The following is an 18168-nucleotide window of genomic DNA, read 5'->3' on the forward strand; positions in this document are numbered from 1 at the left end:
GCAGAGCATTTCCAAAACAGACACCAGCCAGTGACAGAAACAAAGCTGGTTTGGGACCACACCTCTTTTTAAGAACAGCACTTTCTGCTGCAAGCCAGTTCTGCTTACAATAATGATTCAGAGAGCACTGTACATACAATTTCGTATTTACCTTGCTCAAATTTGAAGTCTATGTATGAAAACTGATTCATTTCTTTCCTCCTTTTTCGTTTCCCACTGGTTTCGGGAGACAGTTCCTGCCATTTTTTGATGGCATCTGAAAAGGCCTAAAAAACAACATACAGACTTAAATCCTGTCTGTTCCTGGAAGAAAGCAGAAGCACACACTTCAAATCAAAGCCTGGTACTAACACGTGCAGAAGACCAATCTAAAACTGGAAAACCAAACACCACATTTGGGTTAAGTATACCTCTTCCCTCTGTTCACCTTGTTGCTTTATGTACTCACGAAGCAATCATTACATAAAAACAAAATAATTGAATGATACTTCACAACACCGCAGCTATTAAGTCTAATAACGCTGGTGTCTACTCTGATGCAGCAGAGCTGGTTTGGGGTTTTTTTGTTGTTGGGTTTGGGTTTTTTATATATATATATATTTTTTTTTTTTTAAAAGCAGCTCAAATACTAAGTGCCCAATCAAGTAAGTGAAGGAGTTTTTGTTTTAGTTAAGTCCTGGAATAGCGGAGAAAGAAGCTCAAGCAAGAGGAGCAGGTCCAAGTCAAGATCTTGAAGTCCCATTTATATTCAGTTTGTTGATACTTATACAAGTGTCTTTGCAGCTCCATTAGAGTGAAACTCTTTTACGAGGAATATAGGACTCATTCCACAAGGCATAATAAGAAGAAACAGGACAGTGAGACTTGGGCCTCTTTTCAATTACATGCAGGCAGTTAACTAATAGCAGCAGTTAAATGTTTTAAGATTTAGCTAAATGTCTAGGCTTTATTGGCAATTATACTGCACTTCAGCGGCAATGTAGAGGAACACTTCTCAGTTTAATGCATCGCCTGCCATCAACTAGCCAGCCTTTCCCCAGTACTCCTATTAGAGAAAAGTAAAAACTTCCTGCAGCATTCTGTCTGGCCAATAAATTTTGCAAATCTCTACTAAATGGATTAATACTTCTTAAATGGAAAGGAAGATTACTAAAAAAAAAAAACATAACCACACACTAGCAGATGGTACAATAAAGGCAAAAGACATCACACTGCTCTCCAGACACAGATGACCCTAGGAAGGAAAAGAGACTTGAACCAGAGAACCTTTCGCGTGATTGCATAGTGTCCCTTGAGTTCATGTAGTGCCCACTTAATGTCTTGGCTGCTCAGCATTTTGAAGTCTGCCATAAGGAGGTCAGCTGCCTGAATAAAGCACCGCTGATCGAGGGGGGCAAGTTTGGAAAAGTCAAAGTAGTCCACTTTAGGCACCTACGGAGAAAATGCGAAAGATATAAAAAGGTTGGTACATACACACCCAAGAACACCCCAAACCATTCTTTCCGTGATCAGGACCTTCTGCAAGACCACCTAAAATTCAGATTGCATGGCACCCAGTTCTGAGCATCAGCTCAGGGCGCAGCATGGGCGTGAAGCCTCCTGGTCTGTGCACTTCTGCGGGCAACCTGCCCTGAGCGGCTCCGCATTGCAGCTCTGCTCCCAGCACGACCCACGCTGCGTACAGCCATTGTGCGGGGCTGTGCGAGACAGCGAGGAGAGGATACGTTTAGGTTACTGTAAAGGGTGGACAACTTTGTTGGCTCGAGGTGGAGAGATACTTCCAAGAGTAAAATTTATTTTAAAATTTGAGGCCAAATTTTTAGGTAAAATAATTTTTTAGGTAAAATAAAAGGTATTCAACACTTCTCTCTCTCAGGACACACACAGCTATTTCAACACACTCAGGGCAGCTCAGAGACAATTTTTTGTAAAATGGACTTAAAAAAATAAATCAGGAAGCTGTAGGGAGATTTGCAGTTAGGAGGCTGAAAGGCAACGCCTGAAGGCCACTCAAGAGAGACCTGAGGGCCAAGCCTCCTTCGTTAACAGAATCACCAAGGGATTCTTGTATCTGTACAGGCAGGCAGGGCAGAGGGTCTCGCCGAAGGCACAGGAGTGGACATTGCGCAGTTATGCAACAGCCAAACACAAAGTCAACTTGCAAACTAACTATTGCTGTTCAACACCATCTCAACTGCACCCGGAGGCCTGGGTATGGCTCAACCAGGCACCCTAAAAATACACACTACTAGACCCAGACAGCCCAGGATCCACCCGGGTTGAGCAGGCAGGATGGAGGCATGCTGTGGTGAGGATACTCTCACTTGCCTTTGTCTCATCTTGGCTGGCAAGCAGGCTGCTGCTGGGATTTAAAACCACTCTGCCTTCCTTCTTTGGGTAATCTGGATTTTCCAAAAGAAAGTTACAAAGCCTGAAAAGACAAATACAGTTACTTCAGGGTTGGGGAGCTCAGGTTTATGCCTCACTTGCCCAGTTTTCAGTATCCTGTAATTAGGAGGCTGGGCAGGCAAGCCACAGCCTGCCCTGTAAGAACCAGGAGAGGTCTCAGACTAGAGCAAACAGAGTAAATGACTGAGAATTAAGTAAAGAATGATCAGCTGTGTGACTGCAGAAGGAAAAGCAAATAGATCTGTCTTTCAACAATTGCATTTACATAAGAGAAGGTTGCATGGGTGAGTTACGAACCCACCTGCATCTCTCCATGGCAGACGTGAACTATCAGGCTTACCCAGCAATGTGAGCGGGGAAGTAAAACCACGAAAAGTGGCACCTCCTTTGAGCACACGTCAAATCCTGCAGAACCGAGAGTCACTGCGTACTAACTTCCTGCTGCGCTGGAACTAATGTGAAGAGTGTACAGGAGAGAACAGTCACAGCATTAGGGGCACTAAGTGAAACCTCGCTGCCATCTACTGCTGCTAATGCAAAGGCACCCATGGAAAAAGCACACAAATCCCTACAAAACCTGTGAAAGGGTGATATCTTCCTTGACAGAAGATTACAGATACAAATTTGAGTTAAAGCCTCCAGTCTCTACCTACTTTCACATTAAAGCAGGGACACAAACGTGTTTAAACACAATACATACTCTGAACACGGGTTTCATTGTAATAAAGCTTCAAATCACACCAGCACTGTCCAATCCACACTAGAAACTGGTCTGGTGAGAACAGCATTTAGAAAATAATCCCTAAAAATGTCTTTAAAAACACACAATAGCCTGTAAATGCAGCATACCTGAGGTCCTACCACAATCAATCACAACTATGTCAGGTCCATTTAGTTTAACTGAGTATTTCAGCTTAGGAAAGACTCCAGCAAGTAGTTTCAGAATATTCCATTGCTGCAGATCTACCAATACATCGGAAGCCCTTCTGAAAGGGAAGCTGGCTGTAGGCTATCTCCCTGAATCAGACCTTCACAGCTTATTGGGAGCCATCACCAACCAGCTGTGCCAGCTCAGTCAAATAACAGAAGCTGTTCCTCAGTTTCCCCAGCTGTAGAATAACAGCGTTCTGAAGGAGCCAGAACAAGCAATTAACATTTGTAAAAGTTGTTGAATGAGAAGGTGCTAGGTTGCAGCAAAGACATAATTGCAGCTAATTTACATTCCTGATGTCAGAAATCAGCCCCTAATTAAGAAATCTGAACTGGCTGGAAGCATTAATCCACTATCAAGGCCTGATTACTTTAGCCCTGCTTTCACATTCAAAGCAGCGGCGGTTCTTTTTGTTTAATCAGGTATTGACATATTGAGCCAGAAGCTTTTGACTGAGTGTGAATGCTCCTGCACACAAAAGCTGAATAGATGATACCCTGCTAAGAGGAGCTCCAGCATCTTATCTTTCACATCACTTGAAAGTTTGAAGTCCATCATTTCAGAAAACAACAAAATATCTCGCCACTGAGCATTTAATAGCTCCCACCCCCCCATCCCTTTTGTAAAAGATAACTGTTCTAATCCAACAAAACAGAAACTTCAAGGAGCTCAAATCACTGCAGCTCAAACGCGAGGGTTTCAGCTGGGGCCCAGTCAGAATACATTTGAACTATTCTGCATGTTGCCATGTCAATGCTGGGGATTTTCAGAGATGTTAACCTCCAGCGTCTGACAATTAGTTAAGTGGGTCCCAGCGCGCAAGGCACGCACACTCGCAGCACTGTTCATTAATATCTGCGCCACAGGACACAGAGCCAGTTAAAAGCCTCATCCCTGCCCAAACCCAGCCATCCTTATTTATGATATTTCAAGCCTGATTCAGCTTGACATACCATGGAGATCAAAGAGACCCCGCCAGCCAGGCTGACCAGTGCTTTGACCCATTTTGTTCTCGTACAAAAGACGCAGTGACAACTCTAAAGATAGTTTGGTTAAAGGAATAAAAATATGGAGAAGAAATCTTTATCATCCAGTAAGTGGGTAACGCACCGCTGAGCAGACACTGTAGCTGGCCTCCGGGGAAGCCTGTAAGCACCTTTTCATCTCACTGGGTCTGTGGCACACAATGGGAGAGAGGAGATTTCGGGAGCAAAAAGAGAAGGAACACATTAAGACTGATAGAAGCCGATACTGGGACTTAATTCTATCAGGCTTCGCTAATACCCTGCAGGACACAATAACGAGTTTTTTCACACAATCTGCGAGAGGGTCCTGCAGCTAGATGCCTAACTTCAACAGCCCGATTGCCCCGAGGAACGGCCCTACCAATCTCCTACGCTCCCAACGCAACCATCCACACCGAGGTGCACCAAGGACATGGTGCGGGCACCCAAAGCTTCTCTCATGCTGACCACAGCACCGCCACAGGGAAAGCACTTCGGAAAGACAAGAAAAATTACAGTCTGATGACTTTCTGACCAAGAAGCCCTACTTTGGAGACATGACTTCACAATACAGGCAAAGGCAGCAGAAGAGGAAATCCATGCCCGATGGATGGGATCATCCTTAGTTCCTTGCCAGTTAACTCATTTATGGTCCAATAACTAATTCCAAGCCTCACGCACTTGAATACTGCTTAATTACTGCCCCAGTTAACTGGAAAGGGCATGGGATTCATAGCAGATAGAGCGAATACTCTGGCACCCAACACCCATTCTTCGTTCTTGTATCCCATAATAACCAGTTTCGACACGTTTCAGATAGCAGTGACAGCTGCAGGGAGAGAAAGAGAGAGGGGCCACCGAGCACCAGACACAAGTCAGAAGTGATTTACTTCAAACCACTCTCCCCCTGTGCCACTGGTGCCAACACACGCAATCCTCCGCTCTTCGGCTGTGCCAGCTTCACCCACAAGGGCAGGGGGATGACGCAATTTATCAATAAGGTTAATGGCTTTCTTTAAACTTTTGATTTTAACTCCCACAGATATCAAGCACGATGAACACTAAGGTATTCTGGAGCTGCTAATACAACCGGGAAAGCACCAGTCCTCATGCTGATTTGCCAGTCCTTTTACTTCCCTTCTTGGCTCACATTTCCGCTCAGTTTGACCAAAATCAGTCCATCAACAGATATCTAGAATCAATCCTACCAACCCTTCAATGTGTTTGCTCTACTCTACAAAAAGTGATGTGAGAGAACTCAAGCAGCACCACTGCTACTTGATTAAGTAAAGGGGATAAAAGCCAGCCAACATCATGACATTAAATAAGGGAGTCCAAAGCAGCATCAGCTTTACCTGGAAAAGGCAAAAGCCAGTGAAATTAAGAGGTAAGAAACCAATTTCTCCAACTCAAAACTCACACAACCACCTTCGCACTATGTTTTATAGAAGTCACCTCAACATCTTAATCCTGACACCTTTTTTAAGGACCCTAGTAGTAGTAAAGAGGAAGTTAAGTAATATCTTTAAATAAGCAAATTATCTTGAAAGCAGAGAAGCTACAGTACAACGTCAGAATTAGAGGGAATGTAAGAAAAGCTCTATTAGAAGGAAAAAAGAAATTCTCTACTCTTTGTCACTATCACCGCAGTGCTGACTCCCAGCCTGGATGTGCTATAGAACAGTGTCACGAGCAGGTGGGGAAATGGGAATGTGACTGCAGCCCGACTGTTGTACAATATGCCCTGTACTTACACATTTAAGTCATAGCAATTCTTGATGCTGATTAGCTCTTCAATATATTCCTTCGTCACATCTGGGAATCTTGCTTCCTACAGTAGGAAAAGCTAAAGGTTACAAAGGTATTAGAGGAGCTGGGTAGCACAACCTAGCAACAGCACCAAAAAAAAGAGATTTATAGGTAATTATCTATCATGTTCCTGAGACAGGGGCCAAAATGGATTTCCAGAGACCGTTTATATCCATCCAGCCTAGATACTGCAAGCTGCTGGCTTTCCTTTGCTCTACAGGATGATCACTAACAGCTCGCTTTCACAAGGAGAGTAAGGGTAGAGATGTGAATGGCCACGAGCAGCTGGCCTAACAAGTGATTCAGGCTGGATGGAAAGAGGAAAAGCACGTAGGTACGATCTGCAACACAAGCAAAGCTAATATTTACCTTCAGACAGAAGATTAAGGAGTTCCAGATTGTGTGCTGAAATTCAACATTCCAACGCAGAAGGAAAAAACCCAACAATACGTACACCCACCCAAAGCACCCAGACACACCAGCAACGAGATCAGAACAACAAACCTTTACTGACATTCCTGTGAAAGCTCTCCCAGCATTAGCCACGTAGCAAAGAGCACCCTTGCTGCTCTCTCCTGCTGGGTTTCTGTCCAGGTGTTGCAGTCGATTGCACCATACGATGATACTTTGCTTTCAAGACTGGACTGGTCAGGGCCGTCAAGCAACCCTGACAATGCAGGAGTATCTACTCGCCCATTTCAAAGCAAAGGTCTTACTTGGAAAGAACTTAATTTTGTTGGACCGCTACTTAAAGAATATTTTCCTCAACCCCAGCTTTCCTAAACAGAATCAGATATGGGATGCGGACGGAAGACTTGGAGGGGCTGGGGTGGTGCTGTAAGATACAGATGCAGTAAAAGATGCTTGTTTGGAAAAAAGTATTCCCTAAGGCACTGAGACCCTTCCTGCCTAGCAATCAAGGGTAGGAGTGTGTACTCGAGGGGAAAACATTGGACACATGAAACATCAACACTTTTGTTTTGTTTTTTAAATATACACCATGTTGCCCAAGCTGCTGAATACACCCAAGGTTAAGGACTACCCTTCTTGGTGGTTCAGTTCTCATAGCTAGTGCCCCTCACGCTGAGCTTCACACACACAGGCTCAGAAAAGAGCATGTGGAGTTCACATACACGAGTCTTCATGCTGCTTATCCAGTAATCCCTCAGAGCTACTGCCTGGAAACCCACACTGCGAGGACAGCCATTACCCCTGACCTCCATGGTGGCCTTAACACAGCCATGGGCCAAACAGCTTCAGGCGAGGCAGCTGAAAGCGGCCATGGCTCTTCTCTACCCCACCCTCCATCCCTCTGCCAGCATTTAGTGTCTCAGTTTCGTTCGTTTAGCCCTACATCCATTCCTACACCAGCTCTACAGAGTTGTGTTAGGAATCAGCCAGACATACCCAAACTAGCAGAGCTGAGAGGGAACAGACCCATGTTATTTCACCTGCCCCGACACCCTGGTACCAGTTCTGCCAAACCTCTCTGGCAAAAAGCCCGTCCCAAAGCAACCAGTGCCCTCAAGATTCACATCCTCTTCTGCCAAAGTGCTGGGGTTAGTCTTTCAAACCAAAGTTTTCCAAGGCAGTTCATTGCATGCCTCTCACCCGGTGCATAGCTGAGCCTCAGCCAAAACGAAGAGGATTTGCAGCTGAAGTCAACAGGGCTGTGCTCTGGGCATGTGAAACACTACACACCTTGAAAAACCTGTCTGAAAATAACATGCAAACTTGCAGGCAAACAAGGCCCGGGAATACTTACTGTCTCTCTGATGAGCAGTGCCATGAGGTCCTGGTCCTGCCCAGCAGCTCCTTGTTCTGGCACATTACCGGAGCCAAGTTCCTGAGAGCCCTGCGCGGGGAACACTGGACCTGGCTGTTCGTTGTCTATCGCTGCCTGCTGACCCGTTTCTTCTGGTGGATGTGCCGGCTGGGGTGAACCCGGACCCGGAATCCCATCCTGCTGTGGTTCAGGTCGGGGGAAGGCTGGCCCAGGAGCCTCCTCTCCATACGCCCTCAAAGATCCTGGGTCCGCTTCAGGCTGCCCTTGCTGAGGAGCACAACCATTTACTACAGCGTGCGGCTTGTTTTCCAACGGCTGGGGGTACGGGTGATCCTGCTGGCTGTTCTTGTGGACCTCCTGGTCTGCGGTAGTTGCAGCAGCTGCTCCTCCAATGTTTTGCTCTGGCTCCAAGTCCTCTCCCTGCCATCCCTGGGCTTCCACCTTTTCCTCCCGTTGTGGAGGAAGATCTGGTTTCTCCAGACTAATGATTTCTCTGTTAATAACAGGCTGTGGGCTCATCTTTATTGCTGGAAGCAAACTTGGGCCAGGCTCCTGGTTACTTGTAAGTTCAAACGTGGGGCCATTAAGCTCAGATGGTCCAGGCTGCTGCAAGGCAAAGTTCATATTCTCATCCCTGCTTGGTGCAGCATTGCTCTCCACCATGTGATTATACCGGTCTCCCTGGCACAGCAGAGTTGAGTTCTCATCTTGCTGATATATGTTCTTCAAGGGCCCGACAGCACTTTTAGATCCTCCTTCTCCCACAGTGTTTGCACCCTGCCATTGAGCAGCAGGTCTGATGACATTGGGACGCAGAAGCTGCTGATGCTTTCGAGTCTAAAAAGAAGACAGACAAGAGTAAGTAGGAGGTCTTGTCTGCATGTCATAACCCTTGCTCCAGACGTTCACAGAATGGTTTGGGATGGAAGGGACCTTAGAGATCATCGAGTCTCACTCCCTGCCATAGGCAGGGACCCCTCCCCACTAGCCCAGGTTGCCCAAAGCCTCATCCAGCCTGGCCTTGAACCCCTCCAGGGATGGGGCATCCACAGCTTCTCTGGGATCTTTTACATCTGATCAACTTCTGATGGGAAACAGATGAAAAGTCTGTTTTTCAAGGTGCTTAATAAGGCCTAAAACTGCAACCCTCGTATCTGTTGTTTCACTGAACTCCACCCTCAGTCTGTCCCCAGGTGCTAAGAGAACACCCGGCAGGACTGGGGATGCACAGGACTTTTTCAGACTGGAATAGTTTCCTGAGCTCACCCCAGTCCCCACTTCCCTCCCAGTAAAATAGCCTGGAAAGGAAGAACTTACTGATGGTATATTTGCATTCCCACTGATATATTTAAACAGGCAGCAGGAACGAAAGCTCAAAAATGTTAATCTCTGGCCTTGGTCTTGCCTCTGGCAGGCTAGGACTGCTGTATGCCAAGAGTTTGAAAATTCTCTGCTACTGTTTTCAACTAAGAAACAGAAGGGTCAGCTTCACAATCAATTTTCTCAACGACTCTGGTTACTTTAACAGAAAAGCAGAATATATTCTTAATATATCTTAGATATGAGATTAGACACTTAAAAATCAGGGTAAGCTTTGACTGCCTGTGCCAGTGGGAAGACATTCATCAGGTGCGCTGGCTTTGTAAAACTGAAAAAGTGTCAGTGCCTGCAACAGCCCAAGCAGAGTCTGAACAGCCCAGAGGAATATAAAACATACCAGGTCAAACAAGGCATGTTTTGAAAACCCGCCTTCTGAGGAACATCAAGTCCTCTTACAAAGCACTCCACCTTTCTGGATTTAGATAGATAACTTTAAGGAAGCTGCAGCCTTCGTTATGTAGAACTCTAAATACAGTGCTGTTTAACAGTCTAGTTCTCCCCTCCTGTGGGCTAAATATGATTAAACACTTAAAGCCAGTGAAATGCCATCATTTCAAGATTCATTTTCAGGCACCCTAATTAAATTACTGTAACCAGACAGGACTCTCAAAGGAACGCATCAGATATTTGCACAAGAGGTGGCTATAAAGGCGACTAACAAAGCAGGGCAACTACAAGAATGAAAAATTACCTCTACCAAGATGACTACATCATCGTCATCTTCCTCATGCTGCTGCTCTGCTGGAATTTCCAGCAACAAAGGTAATTCTTCATCCGAGGAATCCGATATTGTGATAAGACCTTCGTCCCTGCGGTTTATCCTGTCTGTAGTAAAGTGAGTAAAGTTAGCCATTTGCTAAAAGTAAATAACTGAAATTACAGGGCACAGGTACCGAAACATCCGAAAAAGCAATCTGCACGTTTGCATTGCAGCAACAGGGAAGAAGTGCTCAAAGGTCACCGGTTCCTCTGCAAGTTACTGTTCCAGCCACTCCTACCTCCCTGGGCTCTCTGAGCAAAACACCTGCACAACCCATAGCTCAGGAGACCACATCGGCACAGGCACAGAAGAGTCACTCATTGACAATTATGCAGAGGTTCTTCTAGCCCAAACTTCTGCACAAGTTTAGCTGCTGCAAAAATTATTCTGAACAAGCCACATCCAGAGTACTTCCTAATTTTTGCAGAAGTCCTGAACTTTCAGTATCGCAGGGACAATATATTTTCTTTCATTCATGCGCTGTGCATTCTAGAGGAGAGATAAGGTTCCCTGAGCAATTTGGCTTCTTCCAAAAGTGTGTGACTTTGCAGGAGGACCTTATACAAGGCTGAGATAGGGCCCCTGACGCTGGGCACAGAAGATATCCTGCTATTAGATGACAACCTTGTCCTTCAAGGCTTGTCAGGTGTGGAACACTGAGCACAGCTGCTGGAACTCAGGAGAAGCACTCCAGACAGAAACAGAGCGTTTCTGTACTGCACAGACAGCATACAACCACACTTTTCCTTTTTTCAAGTCGTACTTGACAAATTTTGGTTTACGCTTAAGCAAAAGTATTCATGATATTAATTTATCAGGCATACGCAGAAAGGATCATTTTGAATTCCACTCCTGAAGGACCAGGTGCCAACGTGTTCAGCCCCATGACGGCCAGAATGCAAAGCCAGCCTTCTCTCCGGCGAGGTCCTCAGAAAGGAGGAACACCATAAACCCCTCGGATCCGCTGAAATCCCTCTAACATGCTGTTCCCAAGAAGTTAGCAGTCTGCCTTAAGGCAGTACAACATGAGAAAAGCAAGAGCCAAATATTTCGCGTGTCAGCGTAAAATGAGAGAATTTTCTGTAGGTGGCTGTGAAGTGGAACAGAGCAGCGTGCGACACAGCAAACCAGACCACTGCGGGTTCCCAGTAACAGCACTGGAGCAAGTGTAGTACCTATGGATCCTGCTGCTCGTAAGCAGAGCTTCACAAAGAGAGTTTGGGAAATATGCACAGATCTGTACTCACCTTTCCCTCTGTGACTACGGAAGCTGTTCAGGTTAATCACTTCTTCGTTTCCACCTCTCTCTGCCATTTTCAACAGCTGTACCCCCAAGTGTCAGTGCCCAGGCATGGCAGTCAGGCTCGCATGAGGAACTGGAAGACAAAATAAAACCAGGAGAGGGTCAGGTAAAGTCAGCAGCACCCCAACTGGGCTTTCCCAAGACTAAGCCACTGAATCATTTTGGGGGTTCTTCCGGCTCTCCCAGCACAGCTCCTCCGTGAGGATATTTTTCGGTACCACCTTCTGAGTGGCCAAAAGCAAACATGTTGCTGTTGTCTTCTGTTCTGACAATTAAGACAGGCAACTGAAGAGTGCAGTCAGGCCCGAGGAGCCTCTCTGGAGAAGACACGCAGATGCTCACAGCTACACCATCAGAAAAAGGGTGGGGGGAGACGCAATTCTGTCCAGCCAGGACTCAAACCCTCCCCATGTGAGGATCTGCTCCTGTTTCCAAGAAGTCCTGATGAATCACCTCCAAGAGTGGTGTTTCTGCCACCATCTACTGGTGAGAGGAGCAAAAGCCACTTGCCTGAGCTGCCACAGGGCAACATGGTGTAAGCCTGCATCTTGGATGTCATTCCAACCATCCCTTCTGGCACTTCATGCCATAGAATCACATGAATGGTTTGGGTTGGAAGGGACCTCAAAGCCCATCCAGTGCCACCCCCTGCCATGGGCAGGGACCCCTCCCACTAGCCCAGGTTGCTCAAAGCCTCATCCAGCCTGGCCTTGAACCCCTCCAGGGATGGCGCATCCACAGCTTCTCTGGGCAACCTGGGCCACTGCCTCACCCCCCGCACAGGGAAACATTTCTTCCCAATATCTCATCCCAATCTCCCCTCTTTCAGCTAAAAACCGTTACCCCTCGTCCCACGCACGAGTGCTGCAGAAATGCCAGCACCCAGGTGAAGAGCCAATATTCTGGGTCAGACCCAACAGCCCAGCTGCTGAGGAGCTGGACCGTGCAGCGAGCCACGCTGCTGAAACAGAGACACCAGCACCAAACCCTCGATTCCCTCGTGTGCCACCAAGCTGAGGCACAATTTCAGATGGACCAGAGATGCTCTGAGCTCAACTCCACAACTTCCGTGCTGTTGGCACGTCAGAAGGAAGCTGCACCTTTGCAGGACAGTATATAAATGTGTTCTGTGCCTGCACTGCAAACCAGCACATGTCCAGAGCACACTTCTTGCCATCGTGTGCTACTTTAAAGAAGAAACCTCCTTGTCTCATGCTACGTCCCATCCCCAACGAAGGTTCAGTACAAATTCCAGGATATACCACCTGCTCTCAAAGCAAAAAGAGAGCACGGCAGGGATCAGGTTCCTTCACAGGACTGAGCTTTTGGGACTAAAATTTACTACCCCCACCTGTTCTCAGAGAGGCACAATGAGCCGGCTGGAGGCTCGCGAACAGGATTAGGAGATCAGAGGAATCACTGCAACCTGAACAGTAGATTTCCATTTTATGCTCTCTCAGCTTATGGCTCTCAATTCCTGCTATCGCAGAGCAGCTGAATACATACGTGAACTCCGAGAACAATCTGATCACTGTTACGAGAAAGGACATCTTTTTATTGAAAAGTATTCACCTCGTTATTAGAGCACAGAGGAATCTGTATTATTAAATATTTACTGATGCATAAATTGGAAGAAAATGGAGGGTTTGCTATAAAATCCTGTTTGCTAGTACACAAGAGCAGCATAAATTCCTCCTCAGTTATTCTACTTAACCTCCTCTGCAGGGAACAGGATTTGCAGCTAGGACAGCAAGATGAAGAAATCTGTTCAGATGCATACTATGTACTCATATCTATACCCCCACCCATATCTATCCCCCCCCCCCCCCAAGAAACTAGTCATTACCATCTTCAAAGTATTTTAATACAGGACAAAATAATAAAAAAAATTAAAAGTATAATTTAGCCCTTAAAAAAGCCAAACCCCAAGGCACACATCACAAAGCACGCCACACAGCAGCACAGAGTCGGTGGCTTTGGGCAGGAGCGTGCGGACCCTCCTCCCACAGAACCTCTGCACAGCCATGGTCTGAATCCTCGTCCTGTAGGCAGCGGGATCAACCAGCAAGGCAGTCGTGATTTCCCATTTGTGGGGCAGGACGCTTGCTTAACCCACCCCACGGGAGCCAGCAGCACGGCTCAGTGCCTGGAGCAGCCTTCTGCAGAGGGAACCTCCACCCTAGAGCCTTGGCTGCCAACAGCCACGCTCACCTGGGCCCTGCGCTGGTGACGGTCCAGGTTTGAGTGGGACACTGGGCTAGGGAACAGCACAGGCCTCTTCTCTCTGGCTTTACTACCAATATGCAAGTACCCCATGTTTGAGCCCCAAAAGCTCAGCAAGACACCCTATTGCCAGTAAGCAGCTCCAAGAGTATCATGGACATATTGATGCTTTGAAAACGCTTCAAAACCAAGATCTTGTGAGTGTTTCCACTCGGTTTTTCAGCTTCTGCCTTATAAGGAGAAGCAAATTTTACTTTATTTGCTCAAATGTCATGAAAGTGCTGTTCTCATCCTTGCAGACAGGTGCTAGAGCAGCAGCTCGGTGGCTGGGTCACCGTAAGTGTACTTGCTGAAAGCCCTGTCCTTTTCAAAAGGTCACATACACGTTATTACATCTGCATTTCCCTGGTACTTGTGAATAGCTCCCACCTAGTCCTGCACAGCATTTTTCCATCCTTAGTCCTCTCAGTATTTTAAAAAACAAGATCAATAAGCTTCTTGTCATTTAAAATACAGAGAAATGGAAGCATGGAAATGACCAGTGTGACAGAGGACACAAAGCAGCCCAGCAGCAAAGCCAGGAGTGGCACCCAGGCTTCTCCAGCTCACGTACCCATGCCTTCCACTTCTCCTTCCCAACAGGCTGCTCCTACAAAGCTCTCCTTGCAACAGCCAACAGCCCAGCAGCTAGTGACCGTCTTGTCCCAGCTGCTCTTGGGCAGGCTCACGCTCAACAAAGGAACCTCTCCGCAGGCAAAAATGGTGAAGGATCACTCCAAGACTGGCTGAGGAGGAACAAGGACATTTGTGAAAGCCACAAATCAGCCCTCGCAGCACCAAGCGGTGCGTAGAGAGGCTAGACAGGTGTCTGCCTGGACTGGCTCTGAGCAAAGCTAAGTGCCTTGGATATTTCTGCTGGACAGGGGCAGGAGACGCATTAGCAGAGTTGGGTGTGTGCGTGCACGTGGGTGCGTCAATACCGCAAATGCTTGGCACAGCCACCAAAAATCTTCTCCCAAATAGCTCAAACAGTGCTTTGTCCAACGCTGTTCACATCCAAGAACAGGGATAAGCCACAAGACCATATTCTCTATAGGGAACTCCTGTTCCCATAGAGAGGAACTTGAACGCTTCAACTTTGAGCATCAAGAAACAGGTACAGGAAATAATTTGAATTTAAATTTGGGATAACAGACTGTTTACCCCCCTGTACAAGAGAAAGATGCACACAAAAAGTGCAAAGTCACCAAAAGACTCATGGTGGTTTAAAAGCAGGAATACAATAAATAGCATTAAACCGTAACACACAGTCAAGGCAACGAAAAGCCAAGCCTGGAAAGAACTGGCAATACACCGCTTTTCTATTTCAAAACAGACTGCATAAAAAGCCAAGCAGCTTAATAAAGCACTGCTTTGAGTGTAAAAGCCAAGCTTCCACCAAGAGCTAGCAACTCATTTTGTCAATACTCAATACAGAGCTCAAGTCTAAACAAACCTCTATGAGTATGGGCCAGTTCCATCTAGTGGCACGAATAAGAAGTTTATTCATGTTTATAGCACCAGGCTGCCAAGAACGTGAAGTAACAAGATCAAAGCCACCCTAGGGTCTCGCCCTGCACAAACAACATCATCAAAAAAGCAAGCAAGACAGACGGAAAGCAGCTATCCCACACCACCTCCATGATTTCAGCGACTATTTATAGGTAAAGAATAAGGCTATCGATACCCAAGCTCTAACATGACCGTCAGCTTTTTTCCAATACGCTTAAGGACAGGATACTGGAACTGTTTTAAAATAAAAAGACCTGGCAGCAGGCAGATACACACTTTACAAGCTTTTTTTTTTTTCCTTTTTCTTAAAAACTCCCAGCTGCACTACAGCACACAAACTGGGCTTGGGACATGAATCAATCAGGGTTACACTAAACTCATCATGACCCCAAAGCCCCCCGCTGACAGCGCAGTGAAGACTGCCACACTGAAGGTGCGGTTCCGCCACATCTCCTCTCTGTTTTCCACATTATTCCGTGTATTCATGACCCTGCACATCCCAGTTGTTTCACTGCACAGGCAATAGAATCCTCCCCGTTAAGGGTTTTTTCCCCACAGCAACTTGAGAGGAGAAGCACCCATGAACAGAACAGCCACCAGAAAAATCAGAGACTGTCAGGGACTTGGGTGTAACTGTTGTCTGAACTGCCCAGACCTCAGACTGACAGTTTAAGTCACATGCACTTTCCAAACACTTCTCGCACATGCAAAAATAAAATCTACAAAGCCCCCAGTCCCAAGCACTACTACGAGCTGACAGATCTGCTGCTGGGAGGTGAAGCAGGTCTCAGGCACACACAGAACGCTTACACGAGGATTTCCAAAACCCACTCAAAATCCCTGCAAACACTACCTCACATATTTTTAGCCCAACCTAAAAATAGCAAGCATCGGTACTGTGCATCTATTTAAACTCCTGGTATATGCAGGCACTTCTGGACTGCAGGAATTGGAGCAGAACTCAAACCCGTTCCCTCCACCTCGCATTCGTGCTTCAATGAGCATCTTCAGACAGGGCTGGAACAGAGCAACAGCCAAGGGGAGACCCCCTCCCAGACACAGCGTGATTCATTTTTTCCCCCCCACTTTACAGCATTTGAAATCCTGAACTCCCACATACCCAGGATGGGACTAGACTCAAAATGCTCTTTTCTGGCTCTAGCTCAAGGCAACAGGACCAGACAGAAAACACTGCAGGGGAGGTAGGAACTGAAATCCCAACCGAATGGGGAGGAAAAGAAAAAAAAAAAAAAAAGAGCAGCTTGAAAGAGATGTCAGCAACATCAAATCATTGTGTGTTTTAGCCTCTCCCCCATGCAGCAACACCTCCGTTGCTCACCTACGTTGACAGAAGAGCATCAACTCCTACTTTCCGCCTGCGGGCAGCAAACGTGTCTGCTGGTAGCCTGCGAGCAAGGTGAATTTCTGCCTCACTTCAAGCTGCTAAAACAAAGAGAAGCTACTTAAATAATGCATGGCTTGTGACAACCAGCAAAATGAAAAGCTAAAAATTCAGCCCATAAAAAAAAAAAAAAAAAAAAAAAAAAACCAGATCACCCCAAAAAAAAAAAAAAAAAAAAAAAGCACAGCAGAAGGGAAATAAACCAGCCCAGCTTACTGTCAAGCATTTCACTGAAATATTTCAAAGGGTTCACGGTTTGCTGGGGGCTGCTCCTTGTAACAGTCACTTAGCAAAAGCAGGGAGGGTTTAACAGCGGTTGATCGTGTTAAGCGGCATCATCCCAACCAAGAAAATTAGAAATCCCCGATCATAAGCCTGACAAGAACTGCTGGGCACAAACACGTCCTATTTACTACGCACAACGCAGCTACCGCCACTGCTTTGCACCTCGCCAGGGAATAAAGCCAGAGGTTTAGATGTGGATCTGCAGCCCGGCTTCTGCTGAGCTGTGGCTAAGAAAAGAGCACAACCGGCCGCAGGGATCCCAGAAAAGCCCCTCTTAGGAGCACAGAACGGGGGTAGACTTATGCCAACTGCATCCATGTAGCTCTGCCACCAATTTTTGGACCAGTAGTATGTGCTGAAAAGGAACAACATACCAGAAGATCATCTAATAACAGAACTGGCTTCTAAGTTTTAAAACTCTCCGTTTCACAAGACACGAGCAGCTGGCTTGGTTTACCAAATTATTTTAGGCAGACACGTACACCCTCTAAGAAGACAATAGGATTCCAGAGATCTGAGAAAAATTAAGGAACAAAAGCTGAAGTGAACAATTTTGTCTCCAGTAAGATGGTTCTACTGCAGAAAGCAAAGCCAGAGAATTTACTTTTTTTTTTTTTTTTTTAATTCCCAATCTCCATTTTTATGGCATCTATTAACACAAAGTACAAGACAGAAGAAATCAGTCCAGCTTTATCTTATTCACCTACCACCTGGGATGATCCCAGATTTCCTAGCAAAACCCATCCCTGCTCCGTGAGCTCTTCCCTAAGAGGTAAGACCGTTTGGAACAGATGTACTTGTTTTCCAGAAATGGGCAACCACTAATTCAACCCAACTGAAAGTTTCTGATGCCTTCAAGCTATCCCCTGATGACTGGCAGCGGGGTCAGCTGCTGGACATTTCAGTGCCTTCCAATGACCCCCCATCAGTCCCACTGCTAAATAACAGTGCTCCATCGCGTCACGTCTCTCTGACCAGCGCGAGACTGCGGATTTTGATGTAGGCAAACTCTGCACAAGAGGTGGGGAGCTTCGGATCAGTCATTTGCCTGCCCTACCAAATTCAGCCCTAAAAAAAAAAAAAAAAAGTTATAAAGTCTGGCTAGAAAGGAGAGTTAATGCCATTGTCCTGAGTAGCTCAATTTGAGCCCAAAGTGAAAATTCAAGGCTTTGAGGGAGGAAGAGGGATCTCCGTGTTGGTTCCTGGAAAGGGTGCTACTCTGCCTGCCTCAGGCTTCTGGCATGGGCACGATCCTACGGTATAATCCCCAAATCCCAAACCTCCCTCCCACATCGCTAACATAGGCGCGTACACACAAACCCAAC

The 18168-nt window shown here is 46.4% G+C and overlaps 1 protein-coding gene across 1 annotated transcript in view; it reads right to left on the bottom strand.

The window, feature by feature from the left end:
• The window catches only part of RNF216 (ring finger protein 216), a 61810-nt gene extending 50417 nt beyond the window's left edge, over positions 1–11393 (bottom strand). Inside the window, exons 1-7 of the mRNA XM_010079443.1 lie at positions 11327–11393; positions 10011–10144; positions 7919–8776; positions 6099–6175; positions 2329–2431; positions 1267–1431; positions 152–266 (exon numbers count right to left, since the gene is read on the bottom strand). Of these exons, the coding sequence (XP_010077745.1) occupies positions 152–266; positions 1267–1431; positions 2329–2431; positions 6099–6175; positions 7919–8776; positions 10011–10144; positions 11327–11393 (1519 nt within the window). The remainder of the gene's footprint in view (positions 1–151; positions 267–1266; positions 1432–2328; positions 2432–6098; positions 6176–7918; positions 8777–10010; positions 10145–11326) is intronic.
• Between the last annotated feature and the right edge of the window lie 6775 nt (positions 11394–18168).

Source organism: Pterocles gutturalis, unplaced genomic scaffold (genome assembly GCF_000699245.1).
Source record: "Pterocles gutturalis isolate BGI_N339 unplaced genomic scaffold, ASM69924v1 scaffold3494, whole genome shotgun sequence".
NCBI lineage: Eukaryota > Metazoa > Chordata > Aves > Pterocliformes > Pteroclidae > Pterocles > Pterocles gutturalis.